This window comes from Canis lupus, chromosome 16 (assembly GCF_003254725.2).
Source record: "Canis lupus dingo isolate Sandy chromosome 16, ASM325472v2, whole genome shotgun sequence".
Classification (NCBI taxonomy): domain Eukaryota; kingdom Metazoa; phylum Chordata; class Mammalia; order Carnivora; family Canidae; genus Canis; species Canis lupus.
Genome location: NC_064258.1, coordinates 26,541,509 through 26,563,779, shown reverse-complemented (window position 1 = coordinate 26,563,779; position 22,271 = coordinate 26,541,509). Strand labels below are relative to the sequence as shown.

Genomic DNA, 22,271 nt, shown 5'->3' with positions numbered 1-22,271 from the left:
TAAGACAAAGACAGGACACCTGGGTGGCTCAATGGTTGAGCATCTGCCTTTGGCTCAGGTCGTGATCCTGGGGTCCTAAGACTGAGTCCTGTATTGGGCTCCCTGCAGGGAGCCTGCTTCTCCCTCTGCCTATGTCTTTGCCTTTCAGGAATAAATAAAATCTTTCAAAAAATAAAACAAAGACTGTATAATAAAGAAAGATATTACATAATGATAAAAGAAAGATATTACATAATGATACATAATGGATCAGTTAAATAAGAAATAACATTTATAAATACATATGCAAAAAAAATACATATGCACCTAAAATAGGAACACCGAGATACATAAAGCAAATATCAATGTATATAAACAGAGAAATTAAAAGTTATACTGGGGCACCTGGGTGGCTCAATCAGTTGAGCATTGGACTCAGTTTCAGCTCAAGTCATGATCTCAGGGTTATGAGATTAACCATTCAGTGTGGAGCCTGCTTGAAATTCTCTCACTCTCTTCCTCTGCCCCTCTCCCTATACCCGTGCCCTCTGTCTCTCAAAAAAAAAAAAAAATATATATATATATATATGTGTGTGTGTGTGTGTGTGTGTGTAAAAGAGTAGGGGCTTTAACCCCAACTTATCTCAATGGATAGATCAACCAGACAGAAAATCAATAAGGAAATACTGGTCTTAAAAAAACATCAAACCAGATGGACTTAATAGTTCTACAAAGAGTATTCCATCCAAAAGCAATAGAATATGCATTCTTCTCAGATGCACATAAAACATTCTTCAGGACAGGTCACATGTTAGACCATAAAACAAGACTCAAAAATCAAGAATACTGAAATCATATCAAGTATCTTCTCCAAACACAATGGAATAGAAGCAGAAATCAAGTTCAAGAAGAAAACTGGAAAAAACACAAATAGGTAGAGATTTAACATGTTAGTGAGCACTCAATGAATCAACAAAGAAATCAAAGAAAAAATACCTAGAGATAATGAACATAGAAATACAACATATCAAAATCCTTGGGATACAGCAAAAGTGGTCTATAAGAGATCATAGCAACACAATCCTACTTTATAAATCTAACTCTTGGGATCCCCCCAAAAATAACAGCTTTTGTACCCAATGATTGTTGTTTGAAAATGATGAAAAAAAAAAAAACTTGAAAAAAAAAACATGCTTGAAGAAGCGGAAACATTTCCAAATACATTTTTTGAGGCCAGCATTAGTATAATACCAAAAACAAACAAGGACAATGTGAAAAATTAAATTATAGGCCAATATGTTTGGTTAACACAGATGCAAAAATCCTCAAAAATTATTACCAAATCAAATCCAACAATACATTAATATGATTATACAACAAAATCAAGTCAGATTTATTCCAGTAATACAAGAATGCCTCAGCATTTTGTTGAAGTGTATCAATAAGGTGATACACTTCAACAAAATGAAGGATAAAAATCATATGATGCAGAAAAAGTATTCATATGTTTTCCATAGATGCAGAAAAAGTATTCAATAAAATTCAACTCCAATCATAAAAACTCTCAGAAAAGTGCTGATAGAAGAAATGTACCTCACCATAATAAAGGCCATATATGACTAACCCACAGCTAACACCTCAATAGGGAAAACCTGAAAGCTTTTTTTTGAAGTTCAGGAACAAGACAAGAAACCACTCTCACCACTTTTATTCTGCATTGTATTGGAAGTCCTAGCCACAACAATTAGTCAATAAAAAGAAATAAAAGGCATCCAAAATAGAAAAGAAGAAATAAAACTGTCAGCCTTTGCAGGCAGCATATGATATATACAAAGATACCACCACCAAAAAAAAAACAAAAACAAACACAAAAAACCCACAATTAGGATGAATAACTTAAGTAAAGCCGCAGAATATAAAATTAGTTTGCAAAATTTGTTAAATTTCTATATATTAATAATGAATTACCAGAAAAATAAATTTAAAAACAATAACGTTTACATCAAAAAGAGTAAAATATCTAGAAACAAATTTTACCAAGGAGGTAAGATGTCTGTACAAAGAACTATAATATATTGATAAAATAAATTTAAGAAGGGACAAATTAGTGAAAAGGTATTCTGTGTTTGTGGACTGGAATAATTAATATCGTTAAAAAGTCCCTACAAGACCATGGTGCTAGCAGGATGGGCAAGTGTCCCAGTTTTTCGGCTGCCAGTAGTCACTGAGAGATCAGAAGTGGCCTGATAAAAAATACAAGAAAGCCCATTTGTGCACAGACCTGAAGGGCAATCTTTTTGGAGGTTCTTCCATGCAAAGGGAATTGTACTGGAAAAATTAGAGGTTGAAGCCAAACAGCTAAATTCTTTCATCAGGAAATGTGTCAGGGTGTTAGCTGATCAAGAATGTCCCCCCAAAAATAACAGCTTTTGTACCCAATGATTGTTGTTTGAAAATGATGAAATTTTGGTTTCTAGATATGGTTGCAAAGGTCATGCTGCCAGTGACATTCCTGGCGTTTGCTTTAATGCCGTCAAAGTAGGCAGTGTCTCTCTTTTGGTCTTATACTAAGACAAGAAAGAAAACCCAAGATCATAAGTTTTGATGGTGAAAACATGACAGTAATAAATTTTCATGTCAAAAAAGTCCCTACCACCCAAAGCAATCTATAGATTCAATGCAATCTTTATCAAAATTTTAACAGCATATTTCACAGAAAAACAACAAATGATTCTAACATTTGTATGAAACCACAAAGGATCTCTAACAGCCAAAGCAATCTAGAGAAAGAAGAACAAAGCTTAAATATATTACTCTCTTTAATTTCAAACCTATTTTAAAGCTATAGCAATCAAAACAATATGGCACTGGCACAAAATATGGACATGGATCAATGGAAGAGAACTGAGAGCTCAGAAATAAGTGACATACATATGGACAGTTTATGGCAAAAGATCCAAGAACACCATGAACAAAGGACTTTCTTTTCAATAAATAGTGTTGGGAAAAAAACTGGTTATTTATATGCAACAGAATTAAGCTAGACCACTATCTTAACACCATACACTATCTTAACACCATAAATACATCATGAATTAAAGACCTGATGTAAGACCTGAAACCATAAAAGCCCTTGAAGAAAACATAGGCAGTAAGTTCCTTGACATTGGTCTTAGCAATGCTTTTGTGGATCAGATTCCAAAGGCTTTGGAAAAAAGGCAAACATAAACAAATGGGATTATATGAAACTAAAAAGCTTTTGCACAGCAAAGAAATCATCATTAAAATGAAAAGTCAGTCTACTAAATGGGAGAAGATATTTGCAAGTCATACATCTGATAAAGGTTACTATACAAGATACACAAAAGAGCTTATACAACTCAGCACCAACAACAAAATCTGATTAAAAAAAAAAATTGGCAGAGGATCTGAATAGACTATTTTCCAAAGAAGGCATACAGATGGCCAATAGGGACATATGAAGATATTCAACACTACTAAATATCAGGGAAATGCAAATCAAAATCACAATGAGAGATTATCTCACACCAATTAGAATGACCATTATAAAAAAGACAAGAAATAGCAAGTGTTGGAAAGGACATGGAGAAGAGGGAACACTTGTACACTATTGGTGGAAATGTAAATTGATGCAGCCACTATGGAAAATAGTACGGAGATTCCTCAAAAAAAAAAAAAATAGGAACAAAATTACCATATGATCCTGCTGTTCCACTGCTGGTTATTTATCCATAGATAATACTTATCAAAAACAAATACTTATTCAAAAACATATATGTACTTCTATGTTCACTGCAGCAATATTTACAATAGCCTAGAAATGGAAACAACCTAAATGTCCTCAATAGATCAATAAGTAAAGATGATGTAATATATATATTTATACACACAGATGCACCCCATGGAATATTACTCAGCCACAAAAAGAATGAAACCTTGCCATTTATGACAGCATGAATGAGCCTTGAAGGTTTAATGCTAAATGCAATAAGTCAGACAGAGAAAGACAGTGTATGATTTCAGTTATACGTGGTACCTAAAAAGAACAAAACAAAGGAACACACAAAAAAAACCCAAAACTCATAGATAAAGAGAACAGTTGGTGGTTACCAGAGTGTAAAGAGGGTCAGGAGTGGGTAAAGTAGATAAAGGAGATAATTTGTATGTTTATGGATGGTAACTAGACTTTAAATGATGATCACTTTGTAGTGCATACAGATGTTGAATTATAATATTATATACCTGAAACTTATATAATGTGTGCCACTTTTACCTCAATTTAAAAAATGACACAATCTCTTTAGAATACTAGTGTATTCTTCAGAATTTATTATTCTAAATATTAAGAATCTTTATTCTAGTACATTTAGGATTACAGTGTCTAATGCAAAGGGCTTCTTTTTAAAAGAAAAAATGCAACTACATTTTGAAAAATATCATTTTACATTATAATAGTCTCTATTTAGGAAAATATAAACTTTACTAGTCAAAATGAAAGGCATGCCTGCAGGCTTACATCCCACACCAATTATAATGAAATAAGAAATTTACATTATATATGTATATATATAAAACATACATACACACACTACTATATATACTTAGAGCCACTTAGCAATTCTCAACATATAAAACTGAGGGAAAAAGACCCAAGAAACATGTTAGTAGGGAATGCTACAGCTCCAGGAATAGGAGCTCTAATAAGAGAACTAAGTTGTAACTGTGCTCATTATTCTCATGTGGTGGCATTCCGGAACAGGAAAGGACTTAGTGTGTGTTTACACAGTCAGTGTACTATCTCCATAAAGGCAGACAGACATCTATTCTAGCAAATGCACAATTTCTTTCCAAAACAAATCAATTGCAAGAAAGATCTCTAATTTTAAGCTGGAATGGAGTCTGTGAGCTTGAGAGAGGCCAGTGATGCTTATGCATGAAAACATCTAGGAAATACAAGAATCACATAGACTCAGAAGACCATATGACTAATAATCCAGAACTGAGGTAAATCTTTTCACTGTCATTCCTCTAAACTGTTGTAATGTACTAGAGCAGAACCAATGCATTATCTCAGACCAAATTCAAAACAGAGGCAAAGTCTAATAGGATCTCAACTACAATAGCAAGTACACAATAGAAAAACAATTTAACTTCTGAGGAATATCTACATCAAAAAGGAAAGGTATCAAATTCAACAAATGAAATAAATTACTCCCCAGAAAAGCATAAAGTATGTAATACAGGACCTGAAAAAATAAGTACCTTTAAGATCCTTACAGAAGAAACAGTATGTATTACACCTCAGAATTAGAGATTAAATGTAATGGAATACTATTTTAAAAATGTTAACACTTAATGAACATTTGTCATATGCCTATCACACAGTCTTAAACACTTTACATGTTTTTAAAAAATTATCCTCACAATAATAATAATTTTCATCTTGAGGAAAGGAGATTAACTCTCCTAAGATAACACATTTAATGAATATTAGAACTTGACAGAGAAACCATATACTTTGTGACTATATTATACTGCTAAAATGTGAAGAAGAGCAGAGAGTTCTTACTGAAGGAATAAAAGATTATTATGAAAATGATCCAATTATAGATCACACAAATTAAAATGTAATTGTTGATTTTTAAGTAAATTATTATCATCATGAGTAGGAGATTGGATGTATCTGAAATATGAATCGATGAGGTTGAACACAAAAGGTAAGAAAGTTCCTGAGATTAAATACAAAGTAATTTTATAAAGTGGAATATTTGCAAGAATAAATAAGAAAGAGAGAAGCTCTTTCCAAAACTTCCAACATTAGCTAATAAGAATTTATGTACACAAAAATAATACAGCAAAGAAGCAAGAGTTAAGAAATATTATTTCAAAATTGCTGAGAAATGAAGATTTAGGTATGTTTATTTCATTTACTCATTATGGATACTGTAGGAAATTAATTACAAAAAAACTAACAAAAAGTGAAGGACCTTGTATAGTCAGTCATCAAAATACTAAGGAAGATCAAAGTTGAAGCCATCACATTGCCCACTTTCAAGATTTTCCATAAACCTATCATAAACAAGACAGCATGGTATTGGCCAAAGAGAAAAGGAGGGCTTAGAGATAGAGCCCTCCAAAATATAATCAACTGATGTTTTTAAGGTGCAAAGGTGCTTTGGTGGTGCTGTGAAAACTGGATGTCTATAGCAAAATGATGAAACTCAACCCAAACCTCATACCTTACACAAATATTAACTTTAAAAGTATAGACTTCTTAAAATATTTCTCTAATAAGTCATTAGAGGAAACCTAGGTGTACTTAGTGTTGGTAAGTTTTTAGATATGATAGAAAAATCATAATCCATAAAAGAAAAATAATAATAAGTTGGATTTATTTAATTTAAAATATTTTGTTAGCATTATTAAGACAATGTTAAGACAAAAAAAACCCCACGCTATAGACTAGGAAAAAACTGTAAATCACTTACCTAATAAGAAAAAAATGTGTGCAGAATATACAAAGAACATGTAAGGAAACAAACAATCCAATTAAAAAGGGAGTAAAAGATCTGAACAGATATCTTACTGAAGAAGATATACAGATGGAAAATAAGAATATGGGAATATGTTCAACATTACTCTTACTAGGGAAATACAAATTAAAACCTCAGTGAGATACTACTACACAAAAATTGGAAAGGCTAAACCCAGAACCTTGCAATACCAGATACTGGTGAAGATGTGGAACTCCTATTCATTGCTGGTGGAAATGCAAAACACAGTGACCTTGGAAGATAATCTGGAAATCTTATAAAACTAAACATAATCTTAATATACAATTTTGCAATTATTATCCTAGGTATTCATTCAGTTGATCTGAAAACTTATGTCTACAAAAACCTGCATATGAATGTTACTAACAGCTTTATTCATAATCGCCACAACCTGAAAATAAGCAAAATGTCCTATCATAGGGAACCAGATAAACTAAGATACATCTATACAATAGAATACTACTAGCAATGAAAAGCATGAATTTTAAAACAATAAACCAATACAGATAAATTTTACATGTATATTGCTAAATGAAAGAAGCCACTCTGAAAAGGGGATATTCTGTATAATTTCAACTATATGACATTCTAGAAAAGATACTATTCTAGAGACTAAAGAACAGATCATTTGTCAGGGGCTGGTTTTAGAAACAGTAATACAACTGAAGCACAGGGGATATTTAAGGGAAATGAAACTATTTTGTAAAACTTCGTATTACTGGATACATGAAACTAAACCTTTGGCAAAACCCATAGACATATACTTTATGTGAACTTTAATGTATGCAAATTAAAAAAATAATTTAGAAGGTCAGGGGATCCCATGGTGAAGGGCAAACTATGACAAAAGCATCTAACTTTATTACAAATGCATGATATAACATCTGAAGAGATAAGAGACAAAATATTCTGACCTAAATGAAATAAGGAGAGAACTATAGGCCTAAGACAAATGAAGTCTACATAGTACTATTCTAGTTGGAAATGATGGTCTCCAGCTCATAGATTTGATGTAGGGAAAGGCTACAAGGGAAAGGTTACAAAGTAGGTGGCTCCTTCCCTCCCTGGAATCTTGAGGCCATATGTGCTGCTCACTCACAGAGAAATGGGTTAAAAATTCTGAAAACAACCGCACAACTCTACTGGAATTTAAAAACAGTAATAAATGGATGATGGAGAGTGGGAGCCAGATTTCTCACTGTGGTTCATGAGTAACCTGCAAACACACACCAAAGTGACAGAAAAGAATTCTAAAATGGTAAATGATCAGCCAAACTAAAGTACTTTCATTCAGGTAGTAATGCAGTTGAGTTTACCACTTATAGATATGCCATGAATGATTCATGGAAGGATGAACTTCAGCAGAAAGAGAAGTAAACTATAAAGGAAGGACAGCTTGCAGGAAGCAGTGATAATCAATGACATCAATTCCATCCCTGCCATACTAGAAAGACTGGGTCTGAATGTGCTCTTCAGCTGCAAGAAACAAGAAATCTAGGCATGATAAGTAAAACAAATGCTCTGATAATTTAAACAATAGGTAGTACAAGATTATGATCATTGAGAGAAGGTAGAAAATTGAGATGGAAACTACAGTTGCCCTAGCTTCCTATCTCAATGAACTTTCTAGACTGAAGAAGGAGGATTGCCCCGTATTCTGTTAATGAATATTAAATCACCTATACACAGAGTGCAATTTTATGAGGCTGGGTGTATTAGTTTTCTATTGATGCATAACAAATTATCACAAACTGTAGTTTAAAACATAACATTTATTATCTTGTAGTTTCTATGGGTCAGGAGTCCATCAATATAATAACTGGGTTTTCAACATGTCAGCTGGTTTGTATTCTCACCTGAAGAAGAATCAATTTCTGCTTTCAATTCAATAAGTTTGTTGGTGAAATTCATTTCCTTATAGCCATAGAACTAAGAGATTTAGGTTTTTGCTATTGGCAAGAGGCTCTTTTCATTTACGAGAGGCCACTTAAGAGTTAACTGTCCCATGGCTGTCTCCATGGACAGTACAAAATATGGCAAGTCACGTTTACAACATCATTAGGAGAGTGAGAGAGTATCTGTTGACAAAATAAATTTTTATGTAATATAACATAATAGGAGAGAAATCTACCTTCTGTCCTATAACACAATGTAATCAACAGAGTTATATCCATCAGCACGGACATATTTTATTGATTACAAGAAGGTCACAGGTCCTTTCCACACTCACGGGTGGAGCTTTTTCAATGACACAAATACAAGAAGGTGGGAATCACTTGGTCAAATCAGGATCTGTCCAACACAACTACAAGGAACTATTAGGGAGCTGAGGAATAACTCTCACAGTTCACAAAGTTCTGAGAAATATCCAAGGTCTGATCAACTAGAGGAGAGAGATATCACTGAATGTTCACAACATTCAGTGGAGACCACAGAAGGATAAAATTTTAGTGATAAGAAAAAATTGGCCTTAGAGTGTTACTCTAAACATTCAACCTCCAAAATATCAAAAGCCAGCCTGAAATTGTCAATATGCTTGATAGATAACTGCCTACCAGAAATAAGTATAACACATTTTATAGAAAAAAATTAAGCATTCTACGAAATAAAATTAGCAATGTTATTTAACCCAATTAAAAATAAATATATGTGGAGGCTTGAAATCAGCAAGATGGCAGGATAAAAGACTCCTTATATTCTCCTTCCCCACCATGGATCCACTGAATACGTAGTTTCACATGGATCAATTCCCTCTTGGAGAAATGCATAAATTAGTTGAGTGACCCTAAACACTAGGGTGACTGAGGGAAAATATTGAAACAGGAAGGAAAGTTTAATAATACCATAAAATTCACCCATGCCACAATGCCCTGCAATCAAGAGGGGGCCCACAGATCTCAGTTTATTCCTCAGAACCAAAGAATTTGAACCACACATCTAGCACCCAAATATCTAAGGCAACCACCCAAGGGACTGATTTCCACATCACCTAGTTCAGAGTGGCAAGAAGGCTTGGCATTCATGATCCCCCAGATCCAAATTAAACAGTATTTATTTTAAAAAGGTACATAAGAACTTCTCATGACTATTTCCTTGGGCTCATTACAGAGGGATCATGCAAGAGCAACCAAATCCTAGTTTCATCCTGGAAAAAAATATGACTGCTTATTTTCCCATTTGCAGTTTGAGGATCCAGCTTCTAATCAGACTCTATGTAAGGTGCAGAATGGGATCCTCCCAGTAGCTTGAAAAAGTCAATGAGTACTTCCCCTTCCTTATCCCTCCTGGACTAATCAACCAATAAAACTAAGCTTCTAGCTTCTTCCTAGCAGGAGTTCATCCATACATCTAGAACTTCAACTTTTGTAGCTGCCACCTTAGTACCTAGTTCTCAAATCACCTAGCTCTGGGAACTTACAGGGCTCAGCATTCACAAATCTCACAGACTCATGCTAAATTGGAAAAAAAAAATTATATAGAAGGGTGAACACTTCCCACAGCTATTTCCTGGACTGAGAGCAGAAGGAACAGGAGACAATGCAAAGATTTGAAATTGTCCCTGCATACATCCTCAGCTGCTGCCTGGGGGTTGATCTTCTACTTAGCCTGCATTTGGGAGCTGACAATGTACATAATTAGTATCTGGCAGCTGTCAGGTACTAAATATGTACCTTGAGGTACTAATTTTGTACCCAACATGATGAAATTTCTTGTGCTTTCTCCCCTTGGCTCATCATCCAACTATAAAACTAAATCTCCATATTCTCCTTGAAAGGTGTTTGTCCACACATCTAAAGCCCCATCTCCCACAGCTGCCACCCAGCTATGGAAGCTAACAGGACTTGGAATCCACAAGTTCCCTGGGAGCATGAAGAACAAAGAACAAAGCAGTGGAAGATGTAAAATCAGCTGTTTGTAGATGATATGATCTAATATATAGAAAATCCCAAGATTACACCAAAAAGCTGCCATAACTAATAAAGGAATTCAGTAAAGTTGTAGGCTACAAAACCAAAATCCCCCAAAAAATCAGTTGTTTCTATATACTAACAATGAACTAACAGAAGGAAAATTAAGAAAACAATCCCATTGACAATAACACCAAAAAGAATAAAATAATTTTTTTAAAGATTTTATTTATTTATTCATAGGCACAGAGTGAGAGAGGCAGGGACACGGGCAGAGGGAGAAGCAGGCTCCATGCAGGGAGCCCGATGCGGGACTCGATCCTGAGTCCCCAGGACCACACCCCAGTCTGCAGGCGGTGCCAAACCGCTGCGCCACGAGGGCTGCCCAAGAATAAAATAATTAAGAAAAATTTAACTAAGGAGGTAAAAAAATATATACATTGAAAATTCTAAAATATTCATGTAAAAAATGAAAGACACCAGTAAATAGTTATTCTGGGATTATGGATTAGGAGGATTAATATTGTGAAATTGCCCATACTACTTAAAATGATCTACAGATTCAATGTAATCCTACCAAAATTCCAATGGCAATTTTCAGAAACAGAGAAGACAATACTCAATGAATGAAATGAGAAACATGCTTGATGGAATGAACAGCAGGCTGGAAGAAGAAGAACAAATTAATGACCTAGAAGACAGACTAATGGAAAGTAATCAAGCTGAACAAAAGAGAGAAAAATAATTATGTAAAAAAGAATGGACTTTAGAAATTCAGTGATTCCATCAAATGTAATATCATTCAGAGTACAGGACTTCCAGAAGAAGAAGAGAAAAAGAGGTACACATAATTTATCTGAAGAAATAGTAGCTGAAAAATTCTCTAATCTGGGAAGGAAACAGAAATCCAGATTCAGGAGGAACAAAGAATTCCCAATATAATCAACAAAAGCAGACACATCAAGACATACTCTAATTAAATTGGTAAAATATAGTGAAAAGATCTTAAAAGCAGCAAGACAAAAGAAGATAGTAATTTATAAGGGAATATCTATAAGCTAGCAAGATAATTTTCAGCAGAAACCTTGCAGGCCCAAAGAAAGTGGCATAATATATTCAAGTGCTGAATGGGAAAAATCTGCAGTCAAGAATACTCTATCTAGCAAGGATATAATGTAATATAGAAGGAGAAATAAAGAGTTTCCCAGACAAACAAAAACTAAAGGAGTCCATGACCATGAAGCCAATTCTGCAAAAAAAATATTAAAGGGGACTCTTTGAATGGAAAAGAGAGACCAAAAGTGATAGTATAAAGGTAGAAAACTCAAAAGCAATAAAAATTAATATTTATGTAAAACAGTTGAGGAGCTCACAAAATAAAAGGATATTAATATAATAGCATATACTTACTGTGGAGAGGATGGGAGTAGAGTGAGTTCAAATTTAAACAACCATGACCTTAATATAGACTGCCATATGCAGAAGAGGTTATATGCAAACTTAATGGTAATGATATATTAGAAGCCACTCATAAATATACAAAGAATAAGAGATCCAACAAATCACTAAATATCAGCAAACCAAGAAAAAGAGAAAAACAAGAAAGGATCAGACAAAACCTTCAAAAGCAACCATACAACAAATGACAATACATACATACCTATCAATAATTACTATAGACGTTAATGGACTAAACACTCCAATTAAAAGAGAATGTGACAGAATGAATAAAAAAGCTACCTACAAGAGACCTAAACTCATCTGCAGGTTGAAAATGAGAGGATGGAGAAACAACTATCATGCAAATGAATGTCAAAAGAAAGCTGGAGTAGCAATACTTATATCAGAAAAAGTAACTTTATTTTTTAAAATATTTTCTTTATTTGAGAGATAGAGTGTGTGTGTGAGAGAGAGAGAGAAAGAGCAAAAGAAAGAATATGAGTAGTGGGGAGAGGATTAGAGGGAAAAGCAGACTCCCTGCTGAGCAGGGATCCTGATGCAGGGCTCAATCCCAGGACCCTGGGATGATGACCTGAGCTGAAGGCAGATGCTTAACCAACTGAGCCACCTAGATGCCCCAGAAAAAGTAGACTAAAACAAAGACTGTAACAAGAGAAACACAGACTGTAAGAAGATAATTATTTATAATAATAAAGAAGCCAATCCAACAAGAAGATATAATAATTGGAAATATTTATGTGCCCAACACAGGAACACCCTAAAATATGTAAAAATGTTAATAACAAACACAAAGGAACTAATTTATAGCATAATAAGGGTAGGGGACTTCAACATCCTACTTACATCAATGGATAGACAATCTAAACAGAAAATTAACAAGGAAACAATAGTTTTGAATGACATACCAAAACAAATGGATTTAAAAGGCATATTAAGAAAATTCCATCCTAAAATAGCAGAATATACATTCTTTTCAACTGCCCATGAAACATTATTCAGAGTAGATTGTATTTTAGTCTACAAAACAAGCGTCAACAAATTCAAGAAGATCCAAGTCAGAGCATGCATCTTTTCTGATCACAATCCTACCAAACTAGAATTCAATCCCAAGAAAAAAATCTGGAAAGACCACAAATATATGAAGGTGAATAACATGCTACTAAACAATGAGTGAGTCAATCAGAAAATTAAAAATAAATAATAAATAAATAAATAAATAAATAAATAAATAATAAATACATGGAAACAAAAGTCAATGAAGACACAACAGTCCAAAACCTTTAGGATGCAGAAAAGGTAGTCTAAGACAGAAGTTTATAGCAATAGTCCTAACTCAAGAAGCAAGAAAAATCTCCAAAAAAAGCAAAAACAAAAACAGAAAACAGCCTAATCTCACAACTAAAAAGGCTAGAAAAAGAACAACAAACAAGACCTCAAACCAGCAGAAGGAAGAATATTATAAATATTAGAGCATAAATAAATAATATAAAAACAAAAAACAAACAAAAAATAGAACAAATCAATGAAACCAGAAGCTGGTTCTTTGAAGAAAAAAACTAATAAAATGGAAAAGACTCGAATAAATAAATCACATATGAGGGAGAAGAAATACCAAAACCACAGAAATACAAGCAATTATAAGAGGATGCCATGAAAACCTTTATGGCAACAAATTGGACAGTCCTATAAGAAATAAATTCCTAGAAACATATAAACTACCAAAACTGAAACTAGAAGAAATAGAAAATTTGGACAGACTGATAACTAGAAATAAAATTGAATCAGGAATCAGAAAACCCCCAAAGGACAAAAAAATCAGGAACAGATGGCTTCACAGTGAATTATAAAAAGTATTTAAAGAAGAATTAATTCTTACTCATCTCAAACTATTCCAAAAAATTGAAAAGGAAAGAAAGCTTCCAAATTCATCCTGAGTTCCAGTATTACCCTAATAACAAAACCAGATAAAGACAATTCTCAACAAAATACTGCAAATAGAATTCAACAATACAGTTAAAAAAAATAGAAAAGAAAAATCACTCATCACAAGTGGAATTTATTCCTGAGTTGCCTGGAAGTTTCAATATTCACAAACCAAACAACATAATACATCATATCAATAAGAGTAAGGATAAAAACCATACGATCATTTCAGTAGACACAGAAAAAGCAATTTGCAGAGCAAAGGAAATAATCCACAAAATTAAAAGGCATCATATGAAATGGCAGAAAATATTTTTGAACTAAATATCTAAAGAGTTTATTGGCTTTAGAGCTGTTTATCCTGATGTGTCCAGGCATGAAAACCAATTCATAGCCCTGCTCATTATTGAATACAGCCTTGAGGCTGCCTGACTCAGGAACCTAGCCAGTGCACACAGCAAGCTGAATGGTCCCTCAAATAGTCCTGCTTGCAGTAGCACTTGACCAAAAAGAACAGTCTGTGTTTTTCCCCAACTGCTGAGCAAAACTGGTGTCCTAATCTGACCACAGATTTCTAAAGGAAGATTTCAAATAGTCCTGCTTGCAGTAGCACTTGACCAAAAAGAACAGTCTGTGTTTTTCCCCAACTGCTGAGCAAAACTGGTGTCCTAATCTGACCACAGATTTCTAAAGATCTATATTGAAAATCTGTTGCTTAGGGTAGCTGAATTTACTCTGAGTCACATCTTCTGGATAACTTGCTACTTCACTTTGCACATTTATAATATGAAGATGAATTCTTCCTTAAACATCAGGGACCAACCTCTACTATCTTCAAACTTCTGTAGCTTCTTTACCTCTCTCAGCCTTCAGAGAATTGAAGAGAGTTAGGGCCTTGCTCTGGATTAGGCTTTGGCTTAAGGGAATGTTGTGGCTGGTTTGATCTTCTATCTAGACCATTAAAACTTTCTCTATATCAGGAATAAAGCTGTTTTGCTTTCTTATCATTTATGTTCCATGGAGTAGCACTTTTTATTGCCTTCAAGAATTTTCCTCTCTATTCACAACTTAACAGATGCAAGAGGCCTAGCTTTCAGCCTGTCTTGGCTTTGATATGCCTCCGTCACTAAGTTAATCATTTCTAGCTTTTGATTTAAAGTTGGAGGCTTGTGATTCTTCCTTTCACTTGAACACTTATATGCTACTGTAGAGTTATTAACTGGTATAATTTCAATATTGCTGTGTCTTATGGAATAGGCAGGCTGGGAAAAGGAAGAGAGATGAGGCAATGGCTGGTCAGTGAGGCAGTCAGAATGCACAACATTTATCAGTTAAGTTTGTCATCTTACATGGGCAGTTTCTAGTGCCACAAAACAATCACAGTAATAACATCAGAAATCACTGATCGCAGATCACCATAACAAATATAATAATAATAATGAAAAAGTGTGAGATATTGTAAGAAATTACCAAAATGTGACATAGAAACATGAAGTGGGCAACCACTGATAGAAAAATGGTGCTGACTTGTTCAATACAAGGGTTTGCATAAACTTCCACTTTGTAAACAATGCAGTATTTATGAAGTGCAATAAACCCAGGGAGGTCTTTGTCCAGTCAGTGAAGCAAGAAGATAAATAATTTTAGAAGCATGAAGGAAGCCTATAAGACTTGCAGGTAATAATGAAAAGAAACAATAGTAGCATTACAAGACTTTAGGGGTAGAAAAGAAAGAGTGAAAAAAAGTATATTCAAAGCAATAGAGTCTGAATACTTTATAAATATGGGGAAAAAATGGACATCCAGATCCATGAAGGCCAAAGGACTCTAAAGAGATTGAACCCTAATAGAGCTATACTAAGACACAGTATGATTAAATTTTCAGCAGTAAAAAACAAAGATTTTTTAAAGCAGCAAGAGGAGAGAGATAAATTATATATCAAGGAATCCCCATAAGACTATCAGCAGGTTTCTAAAACTTTACAGGCCAGAAAAGAATAGGGTGATATATTCTAAATACTGAAAGTAAAAAACAATCAACCAAGATTTTTAGATCCAATGAAGATGTACTTCAGAAATGGAGGAATAGGGACACCTGGGTGGCTCAGTGGTTAAGCGTCTGCCTTCAGCCCAGGGCGTGATCCTGGAGTCCCAGGATCGAGTACCATGTCAGGCTCCCTGCACGGAACCTACTTCTCTCTCTGCCTGTGTCTCTGCCCCTCTCTCTCTCTGTGTGTCTCTCGTGAATAAATAAATAAAATCTTTAAAAAAAAAAAGAAATGGAGGAATAAAGACTATTGAACACTTAACAACAGAAAACCTCAAGCAACTCATTACCACTAGACTTGCCTTCTAAGAAATGGTAAAGTTATTTGAGAGAAAGTAAAACGAATGTAGTGAGAATAGCTATAATGACAATAATCTGTTATTAGATACACAATATAAAAATATGTAACTTATAACAGCAATAAATTAAAATGTGATTGGGAGAAGTGTAAGAGTAAAGTTCTGGAAATCTATTGAAATTAAGTTGTTAATAGATTAAAATAAGGTTTTATAATTTTAAGATTATTATATCTAGTCCTCAAAGTAACCCCAAGGGAAAAAATCTGTAACAATTATACAAAGAAACATGATAAAGAATTAAAAGCATATTTATACAAAAAGACTTCAAAACTTAGAAAAGACAGCAAGATAAGAAATAAGAAACAATGAATCTATAAAACAAATAGAAAATAATAAACAAAATTATAATAGTAAGTCTTTACTTATCAATAATTACTTTAAACATAAATGGATTAAATTCATCTATCAAAATACATAGAACAGGGGCACCTAGGTGGCTCAGATCAACATCCTAGGGTACTGGGATCAAGCCCTGCATTGGGCTCCCTGTTCAGAGAATTTGATTCTCCCTCTGCCCTTCTCCCCACTCATGACCCCCTTCAAATAAATAAATAAACAATATTTTAAAAGCAACAACAAAATACATAGAATAACTAAATAAGTCAAACAAACTAAATACACAAGGAACAAAGCTATGCTACTTATAAAGTTTCACTTTGTCCTTAAAGATGCACAGAAACTGAGGACAAATAGATGAGAAAAGGCTTAAATGTCACCAAAACCAAACCAAAATAAAACAAAAAATGCAGCTGTAGCTATACTTATATCAGACAAAATAGACTTAAAACTAGAAATGGTGAAAAGAGACACAATTCATTATTTAATGATAAAAGGGTAAATCCATCAAGAAAGTATAATAATTATAATTATTTATGTGTCCAACATCAGAGCACCTAAATATGTAAAACAAAAACTAACAGAGCTAAAAGGAGAAAAACAGTGACATGGCAATAGTTGGGCACTTTAAAACCCCCCTCTCAATAATGGATAGGCCATCCAGACAAAATCAATAAGAAAACAGCAGATTTGAACAACATTATAGACTAGTGGACCTAACCGACATATATAGAATGTTTTTTCCAACAACAGCAGAATACATATTCTTCCTAAGGACATATGGAACATTCTGTAGGATAGGCCCTATGTTAGGCCACAAAACAAGTCTTAGCAAATTCAAGACTGAAATCATACCAAGTATATTACAATGACATGAAACTAGAAATAAATAATAAGAGTAAAACTGGAAAATTAACATATATATGAAAACTATATAATACTTTCATAAACAACCAATGGGACAAAGTAGAAATTAAGGAGGAAATAAAAAATTTCTAGAGACAAATGAAAAGGGAAACACAACATACCAGAACTTATTGGATATAGCAAAAGTAGGAGGAAAGCTCGTAGCAATAAATGCCTACATTGAGAAACAAGAATCCCAAATAGATGCACCTAAGGACATTTTAACATTTTACACAAAGATACAATAGTCAGCAATAAAATGTATGAAATACTAACAAACATATAACATAAATGAAACTCAGAAACATTCAGAGTGCAACACAGAATAGTGCATTCTGGATGCTGCTGTTTATATTAAAATATATGAGGCAAAACTGTCCAAAGTAGACATACAAATGGCCAACAGACACATGAAAAAATGCTCAACATCACTTGGCATCAGAGAAACACAAACCAAACCCACAGTGAGATACCACCTCACACTGGTCAGAATGGCTAAAATTAACAACTCAGGAAATAACACATGTTGGCAAGGATGTGGAGAAACAGGAAACTTCTCACACTGTGGTGGGAATGCAAAGTAGCCACTCTTGAAAATAGTATGGAGGCTCTTCAAAAAGTGAAAAATAGAGCTACCCTACAACCTAGCAATTGCACTACCAGGTATTTATCCAAAGGACAAACAATGATTCAAAGGGGTACATGCACCCCACATTAATAGCAGCAATGTCCACAATAGCTAAACTAGAGAAGCAGCACAAGTGTTCACCAATAGATGAGTGGATAAAGAAGATGTAGGACACATACAATGGAATACTACTGAGCCATCAAAAAAGAATGAAATGTCAATTGCAATGACATGGATGGAACTAGTGGGTATCATGCTAAGTGACATAAGTCAGTCAGAGAAAGACAAAAACGATATGATTTCACTCATATTTGGAATTTAAGAAAACAAAACATATTAACATAGGAAAGGGAAAGGAAAAATAAAATAAGATGAAAATTGAGATTGAGGCAAACCAAAGGAGGTGCTAAACTCTCTAGGAAGCAAACTAAGAGTTGCTAGAAGGGAAGTAGATGGGGGTATTGGGTAACTGGGTGATGGGCATTAAGGAGGGCATCTGATGGAATGAGCACTGGGTGTTATATGTAACTGGTGAATCACTAAATTCTACCTCTGAATCTAATAAAAAAAAAGTTGGAGAGAAAAAAAACCCAAAACAATAAAACAAAACAAACGAATAACAGAGATTAGATTGATAGTTGACTCGGACAAGTGAGGGGAGATTGATTGAAATTGGACACAAGTGTTCATTTTGGGATGATGGAATGTTCTATATTTTGACTAGATTATTTATTCCATAGGTATAGTAACTGTGCAATATATTAATATTATCATACTTTACAACTTAAAATAATTTCATTCCATGGTGTGTAATTGATACCTTCAAATGGCTGATTTATGAAAAACAAATAATGTATGTTTTACTATAATATTTTGTAAGAGAAAAACAAATATATGGAGAGATATATGCCTAATTGAAACCAAAGACAAAGATATTTGCCAACTACATAAGATCTGATTACTGAAGATTAAGATACATGAATAAATGTACAAAATAAAGTCACAAGGAGATTGTTCAATTGGTGTAATGGCATAGAGGTACTTCCAATTGATGTAGTGGACCAGTGATGTGAAATATTTTACACATTCAACAATCAAAAGGCATAATATAAAAATGCAGATTCCCAAATCTTCTGTAAAAGCCAGAATTCCTGGGATGCCTGGGTGGCTCAGTGGTTAAGGCGTCTACCTTTAGCTTAGGGTGTGGTCCTGGAGTCCCGGGATTGAGTCCCACATCGGGATCCCTACATGAAGCCTGCTTCTCCCTCTGCCTATGTCTATACCTCTCTCTCTGTGTGTCTCTCATGATAAATAAAATCTTTTTTTAAAAAAAGTCAGAATTCCATAACACATATATATATATATTCATTCCTATACCCATACAGATTCCTTGAGATATACATATATGTGTATGTGTATATATATATATAAATATGCAATTATATATGCATATATTTGTATATATAACATACTGAAAGTCCATAGAAAAAGAATCTTTCATATGTCTAATAATGTTTTAAAAAGATGCAGGATGATAAGGGATTAAAAGAAGAAAATAGGAGAAATAAAGGATGTCTATATTAGAAATCAAAGGAGAACATTAGCATATTCTATCACAGGGAAAACAGCTTATGGGATTCCATATATAGAATGCAAAAAATGTAGACAGGTACCGAACACATTGTGTAAAACTATTTCATGTCCTGCAATATTGACATATGCTTTGTGACAAGTATTCAAAATTAACAGTTTGAAATTTAAAGTGATCATGCAGAGGTACCTGGGTGACTCAGTTGGTTAAGGGTCTGACTCTTGATTTCATCTCAGGTCATGACCTCAGAGTGCTGGGATCAAACCCCCAAGTTGGCCTCCATGCTCATTGCATAGTCTGCTTAGGATTCTCTCTCCCTCTGCCCCTCCCCTTATTCATGGTCTCTATCTCTCTCTAAAATAAATAAATAAAATCTTAAAAAAAATAATCATGCAATGGCAATGTACAAACAAAAGTAAATCAGAAAAAAACTTTTATGCTAAGAATTATTCAACAGAAAGTAGTTTACTTGTAACATAATTGGGGTCATCCATGTCCTGAAACTTATAGGTTTGATGCCCTTAACATTTTTAATCTTCTTTTTAAAAATCAGCATATATATCACCTTTCTACTTCAGAAGGTCAGTGTGAGAATTAAATGAGATTAGCATATGAAATACTACTCTAAAGGAAATTATTTTATTATTATTTTCAAGTACATTTTCACATATTTTATTTTTATTATAATTGTTTAGTAGAATTTAATCATAATAACTTCTGATACTGTATGTCCAAATAGAGTTAACAAATTCTTAATTTTTCAATTTACTTTTTTCAAAAATTGTTCCTTAAACCTGAAAAATTTTCTGAGTTACCGTATATTGACTACAGCACTTTTAAACACATAGAAATCTAAACCTCTATACTATGACCTTGTTTTTAATCTCAAACATTATAACTATACTAATTTGACATAATTTAGTCAAGAAAATAAAGTGATGCCTTCAATTTAATCACTTTTTAAATATAGCATATAAGCATTCTTCTTTTTGCAGTTAATATTTATCTATTGTAATATTTTTCATCATAAGCAAGCAAATAAGACATTTTTTTCCTTTCTTCTTTCTTTCTTTGGCCATTACTTCTATGAAGTCTGATGCTTCTGGGTCAAAATTTTCCTCTAGACCATTTCTCTGCCACTTAGTGGAGATTCACAAATTTGTATAAATTGCAGGCTGGGCCACTGTTATATGTATTTCATATTGATTTTTTTCTAGCAGTATGATTCCTGAAAAGAGTTCAGTATTTCTTGGAAGTTGTGTGTGAGTATGTCAGAAGGGACAGAGAGAGGAAGAGAAGGGCACAGAAGTGTGGGAACAGAAAGATCAGAATGTACAAAATAGCACAAAGAAAATTCTGTGCTCTGCAAGTACAGAGCAGTATGATCTGATTTAATAGGTAAATTAAAAGAGCCTTAAAATTTAAATTATAAAACAAATATTCTTGATCATTTACCTGCTTCTCTGAATTTTCACTCTTGTTTGACCTTATCTTCCATGGAACTGTGACATGCAGTAATATTCCTTCAGAATCTGCAGTGGGAAATTTTTTTTTTCTTCAACAATCATCTCAGTTAAGCATGGGTTCTTAATCCTGAGTACATGGTGTGGTCTCAAAATGTAAGTAAACGTATATAGATGTGCCCACCCTCCTTAGTGCACAGCTTTCACTAGATTTTCAGTGGCACGCTGAACACGGCTAAGATCCAAACAAGTAAAAAGTAGACATTACAGTTTTACAGGACCATCTTGTTCATTTCCAGAACCATCTTCAGGGCTCATTTTCTTGGAACTCTGGGGAATAAACTGAGGGCGGTAATTACCCCTCTAGAACCTCTGGCCACAGATGGGTTGACCCGGGAAGACTGGCTGCATTTCAGCTGCTAAAACCCTAGACGCTTGATTCAGAGAGAGGATGCCATGGCCAACATCCTCAGTCACTGCCCTGGCCTGAGGAATGGTGAGATGTGAAGGAGTGCACCAGCAGGAGAACTGGGAGGGGGGTTGGTAGAGGTCCCAGAGAAAAGGAAATTGCTCTCCTGGAAGAGCGGGGCCCTGCTTGGAGTGAAAAGAAAAGGAAGTTGAGGCTACTGTGGTCTTACCCAGGCGGGCGTGCAGTCTTCCAAGCTCAGAGAGCAGTGCAAAGAGAAGGAACATGGCTGAGCCAGAGCGCTGCAAGCACTGCCCAAGGCTGAAGGCCGTTGGGCAGGTCTGAGGCTCGTGGGCTGGAGTCCTCAGAGAAGTCCAGCACGCTGACCGGGCGCTGCGGGTGAGCACTGCGCTTGCGTTCAGCTCGCGCTGGCCCACACTTAGGGCTGCAGAGCGAATCAGCGGCTTCCACTGGCCCACGGAAAGCCAGCACCAGACACAAGCTTATGCAGTTTGAACGTAACTGATTTCTTCTGGCTAAATTTACATTGATTAAACTCTTCAGTAGCGATATAGGGGCAAATGAGCGGGATTTGCTTTTCTGGTGAAGTTCTTGGTAATTTTGATTGGCCATGTCATGGTTTTCTGGCATGTATTTTATTTGCTGTGGTAGAAGAGGAAAATAGAAAT

General features: G+C 34.4%; 1 protein-coding gene across 18 annotated transcripts in view; it reads right to left on the bottom strand.

The window, feature by feature from the left end:
• LOC112652954 (disintegrin and metalloproteinase domain-containing protein 18) overlaps positions 1 to 22,083 on the bottom strand; it is a 183,548-nt gene extending 161,465 nt beyond the window's left edge. For 4 of the 18 annotated variants that reach the window (XR_004805811.2, XR_004805813.2, XR_004805812.2 and 1 more), the window contains exons 1-2: positions 21,815 to 21,976; positions 21,169 to 21,245 (exon numbers count right to left, since the gene is read on the bottom strand). Coding sequence is in view for 11 of the 18 variants with exons in the window: in XM_049094831.1 (XP_048950788.1) it covers positions 21,169 to 21,245; positions 21,815 to 21,869 (132 nt within the window). In the remaining 7 variants the exon portion in view is untranslated. Of the gene's footprint in view, positions 1 to 21,168; positions 21,246 to 21,814 lie in introns of all 18 variants that reach the window. The other 14 variants (XR_007402611.1, XR_007402610.1, XM_049094829.1 and 11 more) reach the window with 9 other exon arrangements.
• Positions 22,084 to 22,271: the final 188 nt, after the last annotated feature.